The sequence below is a fragment of the Ranitomeya imitator genome, chromosome 1 (assembly GCF_032444005.1).
Source record: "Ranitomeya imitator isolate aRanImi1 chromosome 1, aRanImi1.pri, whole genome shotgun sequence".
Lineage (NCBI taxonomy): Eukaryota > Metazoa > Chordata > Amphibia > Anura > Dendrobatidae > Ranitomeya > Ranitomeya imitator.
In genome coordinates, this window is record NC_091282.1 from 298,594,706 (window position 1) to 298,615,342 (window position 20,637).

Sequence of the window (20,637 nt, forward strand, 5' to 3'; positions counted from 1 at the left end):
TAAAAGAAGGTAAAGAAACCTGTTCCATATCACAATTATGTAACGTAGAATAATAGAATAATACAGCAAGTTGTGTTTCCTCCTTCTCCATTACACAACTAGTGTTATATTGTCAGAATAAAAGGACAAGTGTTGTCATCTCAGTTGCCGACATTCCATCACTTACACGTCTGGTGAGTTGTGATTTAATGACTAGTGTGACATCTTCCGCCCAGTGTGTCATTGTAAGCTTCCATAGGGGCTAATTATATGCCTCTTGGCACAAGCTTTTGCTGCCTCTTAGATACCAAGACAAAAGGATCAACTCTTCGCTGAGCTGTTAACAGTCCTGGACCCTAGAAGTCCTTCCTTAGTTACAGGAGATTTTAGTAATAGAAACACATCACGTATATAAAACTCTTCTCCGTGAAGACCACAACAGTGTGGATGATGTTTGTCACCGTGAAATTTGGAGGTAAAGTAAGAGATTGTATTTCATTTCAGCTCTTTCCATAAGTGCTGTGTTACTAACTGAGCACAATGCACACAAGGTACATGGCAGACTGTGGGGGCTTCAGAGAGAATCAAAGCAAATAGTGAGAAATTGTTGAGTGAAATGTCTAAAATCTTGTGTTACAGGCTTTCTGCTGAAGCTCGTCTTTTGGATCTTATATTAAGGCATCACAATGTTAGCAATTCAGTCATTAATTATTATTACCTAAAGCAAATCTTCCGCTGACATTCTAGATCAATTTATAAAACACAGCCGCTCTTTACCTTACCACGTTCTAACTGTAAGATGTGTTTTTCAGATGATCATCAGATTTTATTAAATCCAAACTGCAAAGCTATCAATTTAACGGAAAGTTTAAGAGAAAGATGCCAATGTGGACCTGAGGGTGAGTAATGTTACTGTTGATTTGGAGGAAAACTGCATGGTTATCAATTAACTCAAATATCGTATATAAATTAGTCGTTCAGGATTAGGGAAAAAACAGCTTTATTATCCATAAAAAGCCACATATTGCTCAGCACTATTGACTTATAGATGGTGAGCTGCATAACTGGAGACTGGCCATGGACATATATGGCACCATTTCTGGTAATAGCTGACCACTTTTTAGTCCTTGACAACCATTGTCATCTCAAAGGTCTTATTTAAAGTGTAAAAAAGAAAAATATTATTTCTCTGCTCACCTTTTTAAAAGTAGATATTTTGAAGACAGTTCATGTAACATTTTGGTTTCTCGACAGTGCAGATTAACATGTCCCACCGAGATAGTGGGTACTGCATACCAGTTGTAGAAAGCAATAAAACGTAGTTCCAGCACTCATCTTCTAGGTTAAAAAACTTTGATTCTTTATTCCATGATATTAAAATCCAATATGATAAAAAATTGCACATAATCAAAGTTAAAAAAATATATAGCCGTATAACACTATGCATTTCAAATGTATCATATTAAAAGGCTCTCAGTCGTGAAATTAAAATGCTGTGACTAGGAACTCTTTAATACCATAGGTTGGAAAGGAATAGGCTTACAGTGGGGAAAAAAAGTATTTAGTCAGGGACCCTGTTCTCCCACTTAAAAAGATGAGAGAGGCCTGTAATTGACATCATAGGTAGACCACAACTATGAGAGTCAAAATGAAAAAAACAAATCCAGAAAATCGCCTTGTCTGATTTGGCAAGATTTGTTTTGCAAAATGGTGGAAAATAATTAATTGGTCACCTAAAAACATGCAAGATTTTTGGCTCTCGCAGACCTGTAACTTCTTCTTTAAGAACACCATACCTACTGTGAAGCATGAGGGTGGCAACATCATGCTTTGGGGCTGTTTCTCTGCAAAGGGACCAGGACGACTGATCCGTGAACATGAAAGAATGAATGGGGCGCTGTATCTTGAGATTTTGAGTGCAAACCTCCTTCCATCAGCAAGGGCATTGAAGATGAAACATGGATGGGTCTTTTGGCATGATAATGATCCCAAGCACACCGCCAGGGCAATAAAGGAGTGGCGTTGTAAGAAGCATATGAAGGTCTTGGAGTGGCCTAGTGTTATGATCTGGTAATTCAGTACCACAATGGACATAGAAGTCAGAGCACATACAGTGACCTGACAATAACCCAAAAACATAGAACGAGCTCTGAGACGTGGGAACTCTGCTGACCGCAATCCCTAATCCTCTCCAACACACTAGAGGCAGCCGTGGATTGCGCCTAACGCTCCCTATGCAACTCGGCACAGCCTGAGAAACTAGCTAGCCTGAAGATAGAAAATAAGCCTACCTTGCCTCAGAGAAATACCCCAAAGGAAAAGGCAGCCCCCACATATAATGACTGTGAGTTAAGATGAAAAGACAAACGTAGAGATGAAATAGATTTAGCAAAGTGAGGCCCGACTTTCTGAACAGAGCGAGGATAGGAAAGGTAACTTTGCGGTCAACACAAAACCCTACAAACAACCACGCAAAGGGGGCAAAAAGACCCTCCGTACCGAACTAACGGCACGGAGGTACACCCTCTGCGTCCCAGAGCTTCCAGCAAGCAAGAAAAAACAAAAAAGCAAGCTGGACAGAAAAAAACAGCAAACAAATAGCAAAAGCGGAACTTAGCTATGCAGAGCAGCAGGCCACAGGAACGATCCAGGAGGAAACAGGTCCAATACTAGAACATTGACTGGAGGCCAGGATCAAAGCACTAGGTGGAGTTAAATAGAGCAGCACCTAACGACTTCACCACATCACCTGAGGAAGGAAACTCAAAAGCCGCAGTACCACTCTCCTCCACCAACGGAAGCTCACAGAGAGAATCAGCTGAAGTACCACTTGTGACCACAGGAGGGAGCTCTGCCACAGAATTCACAACAGTACCCCCCCTTGAGGAGGGGTCACCGAACCCTCACCAGAGCCCCCAGGACGACCAGGATGAGCCATATGAAAGGCACGAACAAGATCGGGAGCATGGACATCAGAAGCAAAGACCCAGGAATTATCTTCCTGAGCATAACCCTTCCACTTAACCAGATACTGGAGTTTCCGTCTTGAAACACGAGAATCCAAAATCTTCTCCACAATATACTCCAACTCCCCCTCCACCAAAACCGGGGCAGGAGGATCAACAGATGGAACCATAGGTGCCACGTATCTCCGCAACAATGACCTATGGAATACGTTATGAATGGAAAAAGAATCTGGAAGGGTCAGACGAAAAGACACAGGATTAAGAACCTCAGAAATCCTATACGGACCAATGAAACGAGGTTTAAACTTAGGAGAGGAAACCTTCATAGGAATATGACGAGAAGATAACCAAACCAAATCCCCAACACGAAGTCGGGGACCCACACAGCGTCTGCGATTAGCGAAACGTTGAGCCTTCTCCTGGGACAAGGTCAAATTGTCCACTACATGAGTCCAAATCTGCTGCAACCTGTCCACCACAGTATCCACACCAGGACAGTCCGAAGACTCAACCTGCCCTGAAGAGAAACGAGGATGGAACCCAGAGTTGCAGAAAAACGTCGAAACCAAGGTAGCCGAGCTGGCCCGATTATTAAGGGCGAACTCAGCCAAAGGCAAAAAGGACACCCAGTCATCCTGATCAGCAGAAACAAAGCATCTCAGATATGTTTCCAAGGTCTGATTGGTTCGTTCGGTCTGGCCATTAGTCTGAGGATGGAAAGCCGAGGAAAAAGACAAGTCAATGCCCATCCTAGCACAAAAGGCTCGCCCAAACCTCGAAACAAACTAGGAACCTCTGTCAGAAACGATATTCTCTGGAATGCCATGTAAACGAACCACATGCTGGAAGAACAACGGCACCAAATCAGAGGAGGAAGGTAATTTAGACAAGGGTACCAAATGGACCATCTTAGAGAAGCAATCACAAACCACCCAAATGACTGACATTTTTTGAGAGACGGGAAGATCTGAAATAAAATCCATAGAGATGTGTGTCCAAGGCCTCTTCGGGACCGGCAAGGGCAAAAGCAACCCACTGGCACGAGAACAGCAGGGCTTAGCCCGAGCACAAATCCCACAGGACTGCACAAAAGTACGCACATCCCGCGACAGAGATGGCCACCAAAAGGATCTAGCCACTAACTCTCTGGTACCAAAGATTCCAGGATGACCAGCCAACACCGAACAATGAACCTCAGAGATAACCCTATTCGTCCACCTATCAGGGACAAACAGTTTCTCCGCTGGGCAACAATCAGGTTTATTAGCCTGAAATTTTTGCAGCACCCGCCGCAAATCAGGGGAGATGGCAGACACAATTACTCCCTCTTTGAGAATACCCGCCGGCTCAGATAAACCCGGAGAGTCGGGCACAAAACTCCTAGACAGAGCATCCGCCTTCACATTTTTAGAGCCCGGAAGGTACGAAATCACAAAGTCAAAACGGGCAAAAAACAGCGACCAACGAGCCTGTCTAGGATTCAACCGCTTGGCAAACTCGAGATAAGTCAAGTTCTTATGATCAGTCAAGACCACCACGCGATGCTTAGCTCCTTCAAGCCAATGACGCCACTCCTCGAATGCCCACTTCATGGCCAGCAACTCTCGATTTCCCACATCATAATTTCGCTCAGCAGGCGAAAACTTCCTGGAAAAGAAGGCGCATGGTTTCATCACCGAGCAATCAGAACTTCTCTGCGACAAAACAGCCCCTGCTCCAATCTCAGAAGCATCAACCTCGACCTGGAATGGAAGCGAAACATCTGGTTGACACAGCACAGGGGCAGAAGAAAAACGACGCTTCAACTCTTGAAAAGCTTCCACAGCAGCAGAAGACCAATTGACCACATCAGCACCCTTCTTGGTCAAATCGGTCAATGGTTTAGCAATACTAGAAAAATTGCAGATGAAGCGACGATAAAAATTAGCAAAGCCCAGGAACTTTTGCAGACTTTTCAGAGATGTCGGCTGAGTCCAATCATGGATGGCTTGGACCTTAACAGGATCCATCTCGATAGTAGAAGGGGAAAAGATGAACCCCAAAAATGAAACCTTCTGCACACCAAAGAGACACTTTGATCCCTTCACAAACAAATAATTAGCACGCAGGACCTGAAAAACCGTTCTGACCTGCTTCACATGAGACTCCCAATCATCCGAGAAGATCAAAATGTCATCCAAGTACACAATCAGGAATTTATCCAGGTACTCTCGGAAGATGTCATGCATAAAGGACTGAAACACTGATGGAGCATTGGCAAGTCCGAATGGCATCACTAGATACTCAAAATGACCCTCGGGCGTATTAAATGCAGTTTTCCATTCATCGCCTTGCTTAATTCGCACCAGATTATACGCACCACGAAGATCTATCTTTGTGAACCAACTAGCCCCCTTAATCCGAGCAAACAGATCAGATAACAATGGCAAGGGGTACTGAAATTTAACCGTGATCTTATTAAGAAGGCGGTAATCTATACAAGGTCTCAGCGAACCATCCTTCTTGGCTACAAAAAAGAACCCTGCTCCTAATGGCGACGATGACGGGCGAATATGCCCCTTCTCCAGGGATTCCTTCACATAACTGCGCATAGCGGTGTGCTCAGGCACGGACAAATTAAACAATCGACCTTTTGGGAATTTACTACCAGGAATCAAATTGATAGCACAATCACAATCCCTATGCGGAGGTAGGGTATTGGACTTGGGCTCATCAAATACATCCCGGTAATCAGACAAGAACTCTGGGACCTCAGAAGGGGTGGATGACGAAATTGACAGAAATGGAACATCACCATGTACCCCCTGACAACCCCAGCTGGACACCGACATGGATTTCCAATCTAATACTGGATTATGGGCTTGTAGCCATGGCAACCCCAACACGACTACATCATGCAGATTATGCAACACCAGAAAGCGAATAACCTCCTGATGTGCAGGAGCCATGCACATGGTCAGCTGGGTCCAGTATTGAGGCTTATTCTTAGCCAAAGGCGTAGCATCAATTCCTCTCAATGGAATAGGACACTGCAAGGGCTCCAAGAAAAACCCACAACGCTTAGCATATTCCAAGTCCATCAAATTCAGGGCAGCGCCTGAATCCACAAATGCCATGACAGAATACGATGACAAAGAGCAGATCAAGGTAACAGACAGAAGAAATTTTGACTGTACAGTACCAATGGTGGCAGACCTAGCGAACCGCTTAGTGCGCTTAGGACAATCAGAGATGGCATGAGTGGAATCACAACAGTAGAAACACAGACCATTCAGACGTCTATGTTCTTTCCGTTCAACTCTGGTCAAGGTCCTATCACACTGCATAGGCTCAGGTTTAAGCTCAGGTAATACCGCCAAATGGTGCACAGATTTACGCTCACGCAAGCGTCGACCGATCTGAATGGCCAAAGACATAGACTCATTCAAACCAGCAGGCATAGGAAATCCCACCATGACATCCTTAAGGGCTTCAGAGAGACCCTTTCTGAATATTGCTGCCAGCGCAGATTCATTCCAATGAGTGAGCACTGACCACTTTCTAAATTTCTGACAATATACCTCTATCTCATCCTGAGCCTGACAAAGAGCCAGCAAATTTTTCTCTGCCTGATCCACTGAATTAGGCTCATCGTACAGCAACCCAAGCGCCAGGAAAAACGCATCGATATTACTCAACGCAGGATCTCCTGACGCAAGAGAAAATGCCCAGTCCTGAGGGTCGCCGCGCAAAAAAGAAATGACGATCCTAACCTGTTGAATTGGGTCACCAGAAGAGCGAGGTTTCAAAGCCAGAAATAGTTTACAATTATTTTTGAAACTCAGAAATTTAGTTCTATCTCCAAAAAACAAATCTGGAATAGGAATTCTCGGTTCTAGCAAAGAATTCTGAACCACAAAATCTTGAATATTTTGAACTCTTGCCGTGAGCTGATCCACACATGAAGACAGACCTTTAATGTCCATTGCTACACCTGTGTCCTGAACCACCCAAATGTCTAGCGGAAAAAAAAGACAAAACACACTGCAAAGAAAAAAAAATGGTCTCAGAACTTCTTTTTTCCCTCTATTGAGAATCATTAGCACTTTTGGCTTCCTGTACTGTTATGAAAGGCAATTCAGAATCACAATGGACATAGAGGTCAGAGCACATACAGTGATCTGACAATAACCCAAAATAATAGAACGAGCTCTGAGACGTGGGAGCTCTGCAGACCGCAATCCCTAATCCTATCAAACCACACTAAAGGTAGCCGTGGAGCGCTCCTGACCAGAACCTAGGCGCCTCGTCACAGCCTGAGAAACTAGCTAGTCCTGAAGATAGAAAAATAAGCCTACCTTGCCTCAGAGAAATTCCCCAAAGGAAAAGGCAGCCCCCCACATATAATGACTGTGAGTAAGATGAAAACACAAACATAGAGATGAAACAGATTTAGCAAAGTGAGGCCCGACTAGCTGAACAGAACGAGGATAGGGAAGATAACTTTGCGGTCAGCACAAAAACCTATAAATAACCACGCAGAGGGGACAAAAAGACCCTCCGCACCGACTAACGGTACGGAGGTGGTCCCTCTGCGTCTCAGAGCTTCCAGCAGGCGAGAAAAACCAATAAAGCAAGCTGGACTGAAAAATAGCAACAAAATAACATAAGCAAAACTTAGCTTTGCAGAGCAGCAGGCCACAGGAATGATCCAGGGAAAAAACAAGTCCAACACTGGAACATTGACAGGAAGCATGGATCAAAGCATCAGGTGGAGTTAAGTAGAGAAGAAGCTAACGAGCTCACCAGATCACCTGAGGGAGGAAACTCAGAAGCTGCAGTACCACTTTCCTCCACAAACGGAAGATCCCAGAGAGAATCAGCCGAAGTACCACTTGTGACCACAGGAGTGAACTCTGCCACAGAATTCACAACACAATTGACCACATCAGCACCCTTCTTGGTCAAATCGGTCAATGGTTTAGCAATACTAGAAAAATTGCAGATGAAGCGACGATAAAAATTAGCAAAGCCCAGGAACTTTTGCAGACTTTTCAGAGATGTCGGCTGAGTGCAATCATGGATGGCTTGGACCTTAACAGGGTCCATCTCGATAGTAGAAGGGGAAAAGATGAACCCCAAAAATGAAACCTTCTGAACACCAAAGAGACACTTTGATCCCTTCACAAACAATTAGCACGCAGGACCTGAAACACAGTTCTGACCTGCTTCACATGAGACTCCCAATCATCCGAGAAGATCAAAATGTCATCCAAGTACACAATCAGGAATTTATCCAGGTACTCTCGGAAGATGTCATGCATAAAGGACTGAAACACTGATGGAGCATTGGCAAGTCTGAATGGCATTACTAGATACTCAAAATGGCCCTCGGGCGTATTAAATGCAGTTTTCCATTCATCGCCTCGCTTAATACGCACAAGATTATACGCACCACGAAGATCTATCTTTGTGAACCAACTAGCCCCCTTAATCCGAGCAAACAAATCAGATAACAACGGCAAGGGGTACTGAAATTTAACCGTGATCTTATTTAGAAGGCGGTAATCTATACAAGGTCTCAGCGAACCATCCTTCTTGGCCACAAAAAAGAACCCTGCTCCTAATGGTGACGATGACGGGCGAATATGCCCCTTCTCCAAGGACTCCTTCACGTAACTCCGCATAGCGGCGTGCTCAGGCACAGATAAATTAAACAGTCGACCCTTTGGGAATTTACTACCAGGAATCAAATCGATAGCACAATCACAATCCCTATGCGGAGGTAGGGTATCGGTCTTGGGCTCATCAAATACATCCCGGTAATCAGACAAGAACTCTGGAACCTCAGAAGGGGTGGATGACGAAATAGACAGAAATGGGACATCACCATGTACCCCCTGACAACCCCAGCTGGACACAGACATGGATTTCCAATCTAATACTGGATTATGGACTTGTAGCCATGGCAACCCCAACACGACCACATCATGCAGATTATGCAACACCAGAAAGCGAATAACCTCCTGATGTGCAGGAGCCATGCACATGGTCAGCTGGGTCCAGTACTGAGGCTTATTCTTGGCCAAAGGCGTAGCATCAATTACTCTCAATGGAATAGGACACTGCAAGGGCTCCAAGAAAAACCCACAACGCCTAGCATACTCCAAGTCCATCAAATTCAGGGCAGCGCCTGAATCCACAAATGCCATGACAGAATAGGATGACAAAGAGCAGATCAAGGTAACGGACAAAAGAAATTTTGACTGTACCGTACCAATGGTGACAGACCTGGCGAACCGCTTGGTGCGCTTAGGACAATCAGAGATAGCATGAGTGGAATCACCACAGTAGAAACACAGCCCATTCAGACGTCTGTGTTTTTGACGTTCAACTCTGGTCAAAGTCCTATCGCACTGCATAAGCTCAGGTTTATGCTCAGATAATACCGCCAAATGGTGCACAGATTTACGCTCACGCAAGCGTCAACCGATCTGAATGGCCAAAGACATAGACTCATTCAGACCAGCAGGCATAGGAAATCCCACCATGACATCTTTAAGGGCTTCAGAGAGACCCTTTCTGAAAATAGCTGCGAGCGCACCTTCATTCCATTGAGTGAGTACGGACCACTTTCTAAATTTCTGACAATATACCTCTATCTCATCCAGACCCTGACACAGAGCCAGCAAATTTTTCTCTGCCTGATCCACTGAATTAGGTTCAACGTACAGCAATCCGAGCGCCAGGAAAAAACGCATCGATATTACTTAATGCAGGATCTCCTGAGAAAATGCCCAGTCCTGAGGGTCGCCACGTAAAAAAGAAATAATGATCCTAACTTGTTGAACTGGGTCACCAGAGGAGCGAGGTTTCAAAGCCAGAAATAGTTTACAATTATTTTTGAAACTCAGAAATTTAGTTCTATCTCCAAAAAACAAATCAGGAATAGGAATTCTTGGTTCTAACATAGAATTCTGAACCACAAAGTCTTGAATATATCTGTGCATATGTCGACCTGGGCCATAAGATAGTTCTTGGCATATCCACCTTACCCCACCTCCTTCCCAGGGACTAGCAGATGCTGAAGTGTAGATGTCTGATCACAATAACACCGTTCACCGTCACCTGGCAAAGCTGAGGTCCCTGACCAGGGTGAGATATGGCCCTGCAGATGGGATGTGCAAAAATAAGAAGTTTCTGCCTACAAAGCAGTCCATTGGGTCTTGAACCAAAAGACAACAGGCTGCGTTATAGCCCGGGGCCTGACACCTCCAGCAGATGATGGTACAAGATGCAGCCCTTGAAACCGGCTCTGACCCTTCTGGGTCTTTGTGCGCACCTCAGAAGTGTACTTGGACCCCCTCTTTTGGGTATCCCAAAAAGGTGACCTGAGGCTTCATTGATTTTTATGGGAGTACTCCACAATCAAGTGTCTTTCCAAGAGGCTCACAAGGCAGTCCACATTCTGAGGATTTCCTTGGGCCACCAAGCTTTGCATAGACTTAGGTAGTGAGTGGATAAATCAGTCCACTACCACTCTTTCCATCTGTGCCGAAGAGCAGGTCTCAGGCTGCAGCCATTTTTGCATGTTCATTGCCAGTGTTACACCCAAACGGACCATAATCTCTACCTTCAACTTACCGTACTCCTTGACATCCTGCAGGGCAAGATTGTAGTATGCTTTCTGCAGTTCCCCAGTAAGATATGGAGCATGGACCTATGCCAGGGACAGTTTCTCCTGGTCTACCACCCTCTCAAAGAAAGTCAGGAAAGCCTCAGCGTCATCCTCCAGAGTGATTTTCTGCAAGGCCTCCCATACAGTTAACCTCACACGGGTACCATCACTTCGGTTTGCGGGAGGTGACGTCTCTCTGGCCTGGACAATTTCTGACAAGATAGTCATCTGCTGCTGATGCTGTTGCTGCTGAAATTGCTGCTGCAGATTGCTCTTGAGTAATTGCTTAATAAATTCGTCCATCTTTCTCCAGTAAAAGTGAGTAACATAAACAGTCCTTCCTTCAGGCACAATGAAACAAGGTAAATATAGCAGCCTCACCAACCTCTGTTCAAACGCATTCAGCTGACAAACACAACTCTGTTCAGCTCCAGTCCAAACTACACACTGCTGAGCTAACCCAGCTGCTTGTTATTTAGCCTGTAAGCCCTAGACTGGATTATAGGAACACACTTTTTCACCCGGACTCTTTTGGCTGCTCCTAAATCCCGGACCCAAAATCTAGTCAAATTTACTCTCTCAGTTAACTAGTGTTACTGATACAGCTTTTACATTACTGAGGCCAACCATCTCAGTGGAACATATCTATCATCCAAGACCTTACTTCTTGCTTTTTTACAATTGTTACATTCATGGAGGATCAAAACCAATATAAGTACAGGGAAGCAGCACCAAAACTACCATCAGTACAGAATTACATCACCACAACCAAGAATAATACAGAAATCGAGCACCAAAACCACCAACAGTACATAAATACATCACCAGAACTATCGGTACAGAAATGCAGCACCAGAACCACCATCAGTATAAAATACATCACCAGGGAACCACCATTAGTACATGAATACATCACCAAACTTAGTAATGTGATCAATTATAATGTCAAGTCAGGCCAATATACCTCAGCTCCTTATACTCCAGTTCATTTTTTTTTTTTCAGTTTAATTTCAGGCTTCTGCACTAGTGCAAGTGGGGGTGTGCTTCCTTTTCTTTGAGCTGCACATTGCATTTATATAGATTCCCATTTGCTGTGTATCCATATTCGGGACCTGGTCCTGCTCGGCCCTTATTCATATTGATGTCACTTTGACACATAGTGAGGTTTTAATACTACAGGTTAGGATCATCCCGATTTGGGTACACCTTGATGTTGGTGGGAAGGGTTTTACGCTTTTTTTGATCAAAAAATGTGTTTACTAAGTATTCTGTGTTATTTATATGCACTGTTGCTTTTATTTATTTACTTACAGCAGGGTATATGTTCCTTTTTTGTTTCTGTTTTAGGTTTTGGCCATATACAATTGTATTGTGTAAACCTGAAATTCCCATTATGTCCTTTCCAATGGTAAGGAGATACTGGGAGCTGTTATCAATCGTCAAAGTGCGGAACATACAAGAAACACAGTAATAATGGGAAGCAGGCAGTACTACAAATAAACATTTACATCTAGGTACCGTATAGATGACATTTTTCCTGATTGGAGCAAATCGCTTTCTTTTCTTCTCCATCTTATTCAGACTCTATGATGACTTTTCAGATCGAAAGCTGGTCTCTGCAGACTTCCATCTTCTCCGGTCTTCTGCAGCACATCCGGGGCGGTGACCTTACAAATTACAGCGTAATTATAATGCTCCTGAATGAAAATACCATATTTTTTGGACTCTAAGACGCACCGGACCATAAGACGCACCCCAAATTTTCAGACAGAAAACATGGAAAAAAATTAATGTGTCAAATGGTGGTCCATCTTACAGTCTGGATTCAGCTTACCGGGGGGGATCGGAAAAGCTGGTGGAGCGTGGTCACAGGGGGTGTTCGGTTTTCTGGTGATATGACTCCCATCCCAGACTGGTGCTGCAGGTTCGGCGGTGCCCGTGGTGCGGGGGCTCGCCAACATTTTCTGAAAGCCCGGAGCCCCCGCACATCCATTGCTGTGATGTGGTGGCCTCCAGGAAATTCCATCCCAGGCTGGTGTGACATTTTCGGAGGTCCTCTGTGGTGTGGGGGGCTCCACGCACATCCATTACTGCGATGCGGTGGCGTCCGGAAAAATGTGGGAATAAAGTGCATTTTATAGTCCGAAAAATATTTAACCTCCCATATGCTGTGCTCCTGAATAAATAGTTGGTGCTCACTGTGCTCCCAGCATAAAATATGAACCCTACACTGTCCCTTTTATGATACATAACCTTGCATGATCCTTACCTTTTCATACTGGCCCCTCTTCACATACTGTCCCCTCACACTGTGTTCTACTTGTACTGTCCAGTCTCTATACTGTGCCTCCCCTCACACTCCCCTGTTCTGCTGCACCTTCCCATATAAATGTAGGCTATATATTAGCCAATGAGAGGAGTCTCAATAGGATAGGTCCCAGCAACCAGAATCGCCTTATCGCGGCTGCCGGGTACACATGAATTGGACAATTTATGCGTTAAATATTCTCAAATTTTTCATATTTTCTAGTGCAGTAATGCAATTAAAATTTCAGATATTTGATGCTTGCATGCTATAGCGCTACAGAGTGCCACTTTATTTGTTAGTTATATATTAAGTAAGCACCTGTACACACCTGAGTTCTGTTTGGAAGTAACAGTCAGTTTTTTATTTTTGTAACTTTTATATCATCAAGCATTATCAGACAGTAACTGATGTCATTATTGCACTGTTATTTTATATAGGTAGGCACACAACATTCATATTTTGCTTATTTTTAGTTGCTATTGATCTCCTTGACGAGTCTGGAAATCTAATAAATCTTAGCGATTTTGAAGGATCTCAAGACAATGCTACTAACTACCTGAAGGAACGACAGACCTATGTTCTGGTTAAGATTATCCGTAAGTAGAAATATCCAGATTTCCATATCATGTCATACATTCTGGCAGCACGGTGGCTCAGTGGATAGCACTGCAGCCTTGCAGCGCTGGAGTCCTGGGTTCAAACTCCACCATGGACAACATCTGCAAAGAGTTTGTATGTTCTCTCCGTGTTTGCGTGGGTTTCCTCCGGGTACTCCGGTTTCCTCCCACATTCCAAAGACATACTGATAGGGAATTTAGATTGTGAGCCCCATTGGGGACAGCGATGTTAATGTGTGCAAACTGTAAAGCGCTGCGGAATATGTTAGCGCTATATAAAAAATAAAGATAACGATTATCTACCTGAATAAACCAGTGCAACCTACAGTATCATGTAGTCAGGGTTCACCACAGAATATAATGGCATGATCATATGGCACATGATGTTAAAAAGGTTTTAGATTATCTGACGAAAGGAACGAAGAAGAATCTACGCAATACTTTATTCTCCATTTCATTTTCCACTTGCTGAAGCTTACATAAGCTTTCAGAATATCACCAGTGAACTATATGTAGATTCCTCCTGTCTTGGAGGCGTGGAAAGACAAAAGAATCCAGAATTTCATCTTTGTAATATTTATTTTGTAAAAATGCTGTAACAAGTAGGACAATAGTCATAGAATGGTGGAGTTGGAAGGGACCTCCTGGGTCATCTGGTCCAATCTCCTGCTCAATGTAGGACTCACTAAGCAGGGGGTTGGACCAGATGACCCATGAGGTCCCTTCCTACTCTACTATACTTACTGCATGACTACAGAACGGAAGCACTGATCAATCTGCTCACATAGCAACTCACATTCTAACTTACTTTAAAGAGAATCTGTCAGAAAGTTTTAACTACCCCTTCTGAGAGGAGCATGATGTAGGGTCAGAGACCCTGATTCCGGCAATGTATCAATTACTGAGCGGTTTGTTAAATTTTTATAAAATCACCTCTGAATGCTGAGCGCTATATAACCCTGCCCATACCACCGATCGGCATATGTCTGTGTACATGTTGCATAGAAAAAGCAAAAGAGAGAACACCGACCATGTGGTCATAAAGCAAGATCAAGGCAAGATAAAGTCTGAAGTGAAAAACCAAAGACAATTGGTTGGATGCTGGCACTTTAGAAAACGAGTGGCGATACTACAATGAAACAGGTCAATATGTACACATAAATTGGATAAATGTGAAAATAAAACCCACACTGGACCACAAAAAAGGACAACTACTAAAGGTAAAAATAAAATAATAATAGTGAGACCATGCACTATATACAAACATGTGTAGATAAAGGTATATAGATAATGACAAAAGGTGGGACACAAATTGTCTAAAAATGTATCAAATGTCTAATAATATCAAACAGCATCAGTGTGCATATAAAGGATAAGGTGGGAAAAGAATAAAGATAGATGGTAAAGATAACTAATGTCAGATATTCTGCAAGAAAGTATTGGATGATAGCATCACAATAAGACTTCACAAGGGGGCGCCAGATACCAAGGATAGTCAGACACAGGGCTAATAAGATATATAAAAGACAGGTTATATACAGTATGGTAACATGCGTGGACAGATGCCAGACAAATAAGTGTAGTAGCAAAGTAAATACAAAATAATTGCCCTAAGATAGTGATATCAGCTGGCAAAACAAATGACATCAAAGCTATGCTATTCATATAAATATATAGAAATTAGATACGCAGAAAAAAGCCAGATAGCAAAAATATTACCAGAAACATGGCCCTAGAAAATGTATATATCTCTCTCAATTAGCATAACCGTACAGAACTGATATATAATGATAGAAAGCCCAGTCAAAAAGCTTGTCAAAAATAGGTACCGCATATCAGAAATAGATATTTCTGATATGGTTGGGCATTTAGGAAATAGCGACCACAATATTGTGCAGTTTCACCTGTCTTTCACTAGGGGGACTTGTCAGGGAGTCACAAAAACATTGAACTTTAGGAAGGCAAAGTTTGACCAGCTTAGAGATGCCCTTAATCTGGTAGACTGGGACAATATCCTCAGAAATGAGAATACAGATAATAAATGGGAAATGTTTAAGAACATCCTAAATAGGCAGTGTAAGCGGTTTATACCTTGTGGGAATAAAAGGACTAGAAATAGGAAAAACCCAATGTGGCTAAACAAAGAAGTAAGACAGGCAATTAACAGTAAAAAGAAAGCATTTGCACTACTAAAGCAGGATGGCACCATTGAAGCTCTAAAAAACTATAGGGAGAAAAATACTTTATCTAAAAAACTAATTAAAGCTGCCAAAAAGGAAACAGAGAAGCACATTGCTAAGGAGAGTAAAACTAATCCCAAACTGTTCTTCAACTATATCAATAGTAAAAGAATAAAAACTGAAAATGTAGGCCCCTTAAAAAATAGTGAGGAAAGAATGGTTGTAGATGACGAGGAAAAAGCTAACATATTAAACATCTTCTTCTCCACGGTATTCACGGTGGAAAATGAAATGCTAGGTGAAATCCCAAGAAACAATGAAAACCCTATATTAAGGGTCACCAATCTAACCCAAGAAGAGGTGCGAAACCGGCTAAATAAGATTAAAATAGATAAATCTCCGGGTCCGGATGGCATACACCCACGAGTACTAAGAGAACTAAGTAATGTAATAGATAAACCATTATTTCTTATTTTTAGTGACTCTATAGCGACAGGGTCTGTTCCGCAGGACTGGCGCATAGCAAATGTGGTGCCAATATTCAAAAAGGGCTCTAAAAGTGAACCTGGAAATTATAGGCCAGTAAGTCTAACCTCTATTGTTGGTAAAATATTTGAAGGGTTTCTGAGGGATGTTATTCTGGATTATCTCAATGAGAATAACTGTTTAACTCCATATCAGCATGGGTTTATGAGAAATCGCTCCTGTCAAACCAATCTAATCAGTTTTTATGAAGAGGTAAGCTATAGGCTGGACCACGGTGAGTCATTGGACGTGGTATATCTCGATTTTTCCAAAGCGTTTGATACCGTGCCGCACAAGAGGTTGGTACACAAAATGAGAATGCTTGGTCTGGGGGAAAATGTGTGTAAATGGGTTAGTAACTGGCTTAGTGATAGAAAGCAGAGGGTGGTTATAAATGGTATAGTCTCTAACTGGGTCGCTGTGACCAGTGGGGTACCGCAGGGGTCAGTATTGGGACCTGTTCTCTTCAACATATTCATTAATGATCTGGTAGAAGGTTTACACAGTAAAATATCGATATTTGCAGATGATACAAAACTATGTAAAGCAGTTAATACAAGAGAAGATAGTATTCTGCTACAGATGGATCTGGATAAGTTGGAAACTTGGGCTGAAAGGTGGCAGATGAGGTTTAACAATGATAAATGTAAGGTTATACACATGGGAAGAGGGAATCAATATCACCATTACACACTGAATGGGAAACCACTGGGTAAATCTGACAGGGAGAAGGACTTGGGGATCCTAGTTAATGATAAACTTACCTGGAGCAGCCAGTGCCAGGCAGCAGCTGCCAAGGCAAACAGGATCATGGGGTGCATTAAAAGAGGTCTGGATACACATGATGAGAGCATTATACTGCCTCTGTACAAATCCCTAGTTAGACCGCACATGGAGTACTGTGTCCAGTTTTGGGCACCGGTGCTCAGGAAGGATATAATGGAACTAGAGAGAGTACAAAGGAGGGCAACAAAATTAATAAAGGGGATGGGAGAACTACAATACCCAGATAGATTAGCGAAATTAGGATTATTTAGTCTAGAAAAAAGACGACTGAGGGGCGATCTAATAACCATGTATAAGTATATAAGGGGACAATACAAATATCTCGCTGAGGATCTGTTTATACCAAGGAAGGTGACGGGCACAAGGGGGCATTCTTTGCGTCTGGAGGAGAGAAGGTTTTTCCACCAACATAGAAGAGGATTCTTTACTGTTAGGGCAGTGAGAATCTGGAATTGCTTGCCTGAGGAGGTGGTGATGGCGAACTCAGTCGAGGGGTTCAAGAGAGGCCTGGATGTCTTCCTGGAGCAGAACAATATTGTATCATACAATTATTAGGTTCTGTAGAAGGACGTAGATCTGGGTATTTATTATAATGGAATATAGGCTGAACTGGATGGACAAATGTCTTTTTTCGGCCTTACTAACTATGTTACTATGTTACTATATGACAACAGGATCGTTGAGGCATTATTAGCTCAGGCAGGGCAAACGGAATGAAGAGATATCGGAACAGCACCTTACTGGGCCAGGAGACAAGGGTGCCACACACCACAGAAAGCTGCGGGGTTATACAGCGCTCATGAATATGGAGGACTACAGGTTTACTAGTCCTCTAGTGATAATCTACTGCTGATTTTATCAAAACTACAGCAAGCAGCCCAATAAGTGACATTACTGGAATCAGGGTCTCTGTGTCTATATTATGCTGCTCTCCGGTTAGGTGAAGAAAACCTGATGACATATTCCCTTAAATTCTCTAAACTTGTAGGGGGTGAAGGATCTGAGCCAGCCCGCTATGAGTCTTTGCTGGAGAACCTGTGGAAACGTCATCCAGAGTTAGCAGGTAAGAGTTCAATTTCTTAAGACTTACGGTATTTATATATCTTTAGCTTGTTATTTTATAGGAGGAAAACAAATTGACTTTCAGCAGTTTTTCATGCCGAGTTTTCATCTCTGTTTATTTTTAACTTCAATGTGACATCTGGTTTTCTAGTAACTAATGTCATCAATGTGCTGATATTTTTTTTTTTTTTACAGACAAATTGACTTGAATGAGTGATTTTGGTCCACAAATCAGATGTCTCAGTTTTTTTATCTTTTTTTTAAAGAAACAATCAGTCAACAACAAAAAACGTAACATGCCCGTAGAGGGTATATTTAACCCCTTAGTGACAGAGCCAATTTGGTACTTAATGACCGAGCCAATTTTTGCAATTCTGACCACTGTCACTTTATGAGGTTATAACTCTGGAACGCTTCAACGGATCCCGCTGATTCTGAGATTGTTTTTTCGTGACATATTGTACTTCATGATAGTGGTAACATTTCTTCGATATTACTTGCGATTATTTATGAAAAAAATGGAAATATGGCGAAAATTTTTAAAATTTTGCAATTTTCAAACTTTGTATTTTTATGCCCTTAAATCAGAGAGATATGTCACAAAAAATAGTAAATAAATAACATTTCCCACATGTCTACTTTACATCAGCACAATTTTGGAAACAAAATTTTTTTTTGTTAGGGAGTTATAAGGGTTAAAAGTTGACCAGCAATTTCTCATTTTTACAACACCATTTTTTTTAGGGACCACATCACATTTGAAGTCATTTTGAGGGGTCTATATGATAGAAAATAATGAAGTGTGACACCATTCTAAAAACTACACCCCTCAAGGTGCTCAAAACCACATTCAAGAAGTTTATTAACCCTTTACGTGCTTCACAGGAACTGAAACAATGTGGAAGGAAAAAATGAACATTTAACTTTTTTTTGCAAACATCTAAATTCAGAACCATTTTTTTTATTTTCACAAGTGTAAAAACAGAAATGTAACCATAAATTTTGTTATGCAATTTCTCCTGAATACGCCAATACCCCATATGTGGGGGTAAACCACTGTTTGGGCGCACCACAGAACTTAGAAGTGCAGGAGTGCCGTTTGACTTTTTCAATGCAGAATTGGCTGGAATTGAGATCGGACGCCATGTCACGTTTAGAGAGCCTCTGATGTGCCTAAACAGTGGAAACTCCCCACAAGTGACACCATTTTGGAAACTAGACCCCTTAAGGAACTTATCTAGATGTGTGGTGAGCACTTTGAACCCCCATGTGCTTCACAGAAGTTTATAACAAAGAGACGTGAAAATAAAAAAATAAAAAAATCGCATTTGTTTACACAAAAATGATCTTTTCGCCCACAAATCCTTATTTTCACAAGGGGAACAGGAGAAATGAGACCACAAAAGTTGTTGTGCGATTTCTCCTGAATACGTCGATACCCCATATGTGGGGGTAAACCACTGTTTGGGCGCACCACAGAGCTTGGAAGAGAAGGAGTGCCGTTTTACTTTTTCAATGTAGAATTGTCTGGAATTGAGATCGGACGCCATGTCGCGTTTGGAGAGCCCCTGATGTGCCTAAACAGTGGAAACCCCCCACAAGTGACACCATTTTGGAAACTAGACCCCTTAAGGAACTTATCTAGATGTGTGGTGAGCACTTTGAACCCCCATGTGCTTCACAGAAGTTTATAACGTTAAGCCGTGAAAATAAAAAAAAAAAATAAAAAAAAAAAATCGCATTTTTTCTACAAAAATGATCTTTTTGCCCACAAATTTTTATTTTCACAAGGGTAACAGGAGAAATTAGACCACAAAAGTTGTAGTGCAATTTCTCCTGAGTACGTCGATACCCAATATGTGGGGGTAAACCACTGTTTGGGCGCACCGCAGAGCTTGGAAGAGAAGGAGTGCCGTTTTACTTTTTCAATGTAGAATTGTCTGGAATTGAGATTGGACGCCATGTCGCATTTGGAGAGCCCCTAATGTGCCTAAACAGTGGAAACCCCCACAAGTGACCCCATTTTGGAAACTAGACCCCCCATGGAACTTATCTAGATGTTTGGTGAGAACTTTGAATGCCCAAGTGCTTCACAGAAGTTTAGAATGCAGAGTCGTGAAAATAAAATATATTTTTTTTCCACAAAAAAGATATTGTAGCCCCCAAGTTTTTATTTTCACAAGGGTAACAGGAGAAATTGGACCACAATAGTTGTTGTCCAATTTATCCCGAGTACACTGATGTGCCATATGTGGGGGTAAACCACTGTTTGGGCGCACGGTAGAGCTCGGAAGGGAAGGAGCGCTGTTTTGGAATGCAGACTTTGATAGAATGGTCTGTGGGCATTATGTTGCGTTTGCAGAGCCCCTGAGCGTTTGCAGAGCCCCTGATGTACCTAAACAGTAGTAACCCCCCACAAGTGACCCCATTTTGGAAACTAGACCCCCCAAGGAACTTATCTAGATGTATGGTGAGAACTTTGAATGCCCAAGTGCTTCACAGAAGTTTAGAATGCAGAGTCGTGAAAATAAAAAAATATTTTTTTTTCCACAAAAAA

The 20,637-nt window shown here is 42.5% G+C and overlaps 1 protein-coding gene across 1 annotated transcript in view; it reads left to right on the forward strand.

Annotated features, from left to right (window-relative positions):
- The first annotated feature begins 310 nt into the window (after positions 1-310).
- The window catches only part of C1H22orf15 (chromosome 1 C22orf15 homolog), a 29,616-nt gene continuing 9,289 nt past the window's right edge, over positions 311-20,637 (forward strand). Inside the window, exons 1-4 of the mRNA XM_069745413.1 lie at positions 311-454; positions 792-878; positions 13,384-13,506; positions 18,007-18,081. Coding sequence (XP_069601514.1) covers positions 427-454; positions 792-878; positions 13,384-13,506; positions 18,007-18,081 — 313 coding nt within the window. The 5' untranslated portion in view covers positions 311-426. The remainder of the gene's footprint in view (positions 455-791; positions 879-13,383; positions 13,507-18,006; positions 18,082-20,637) is intronic.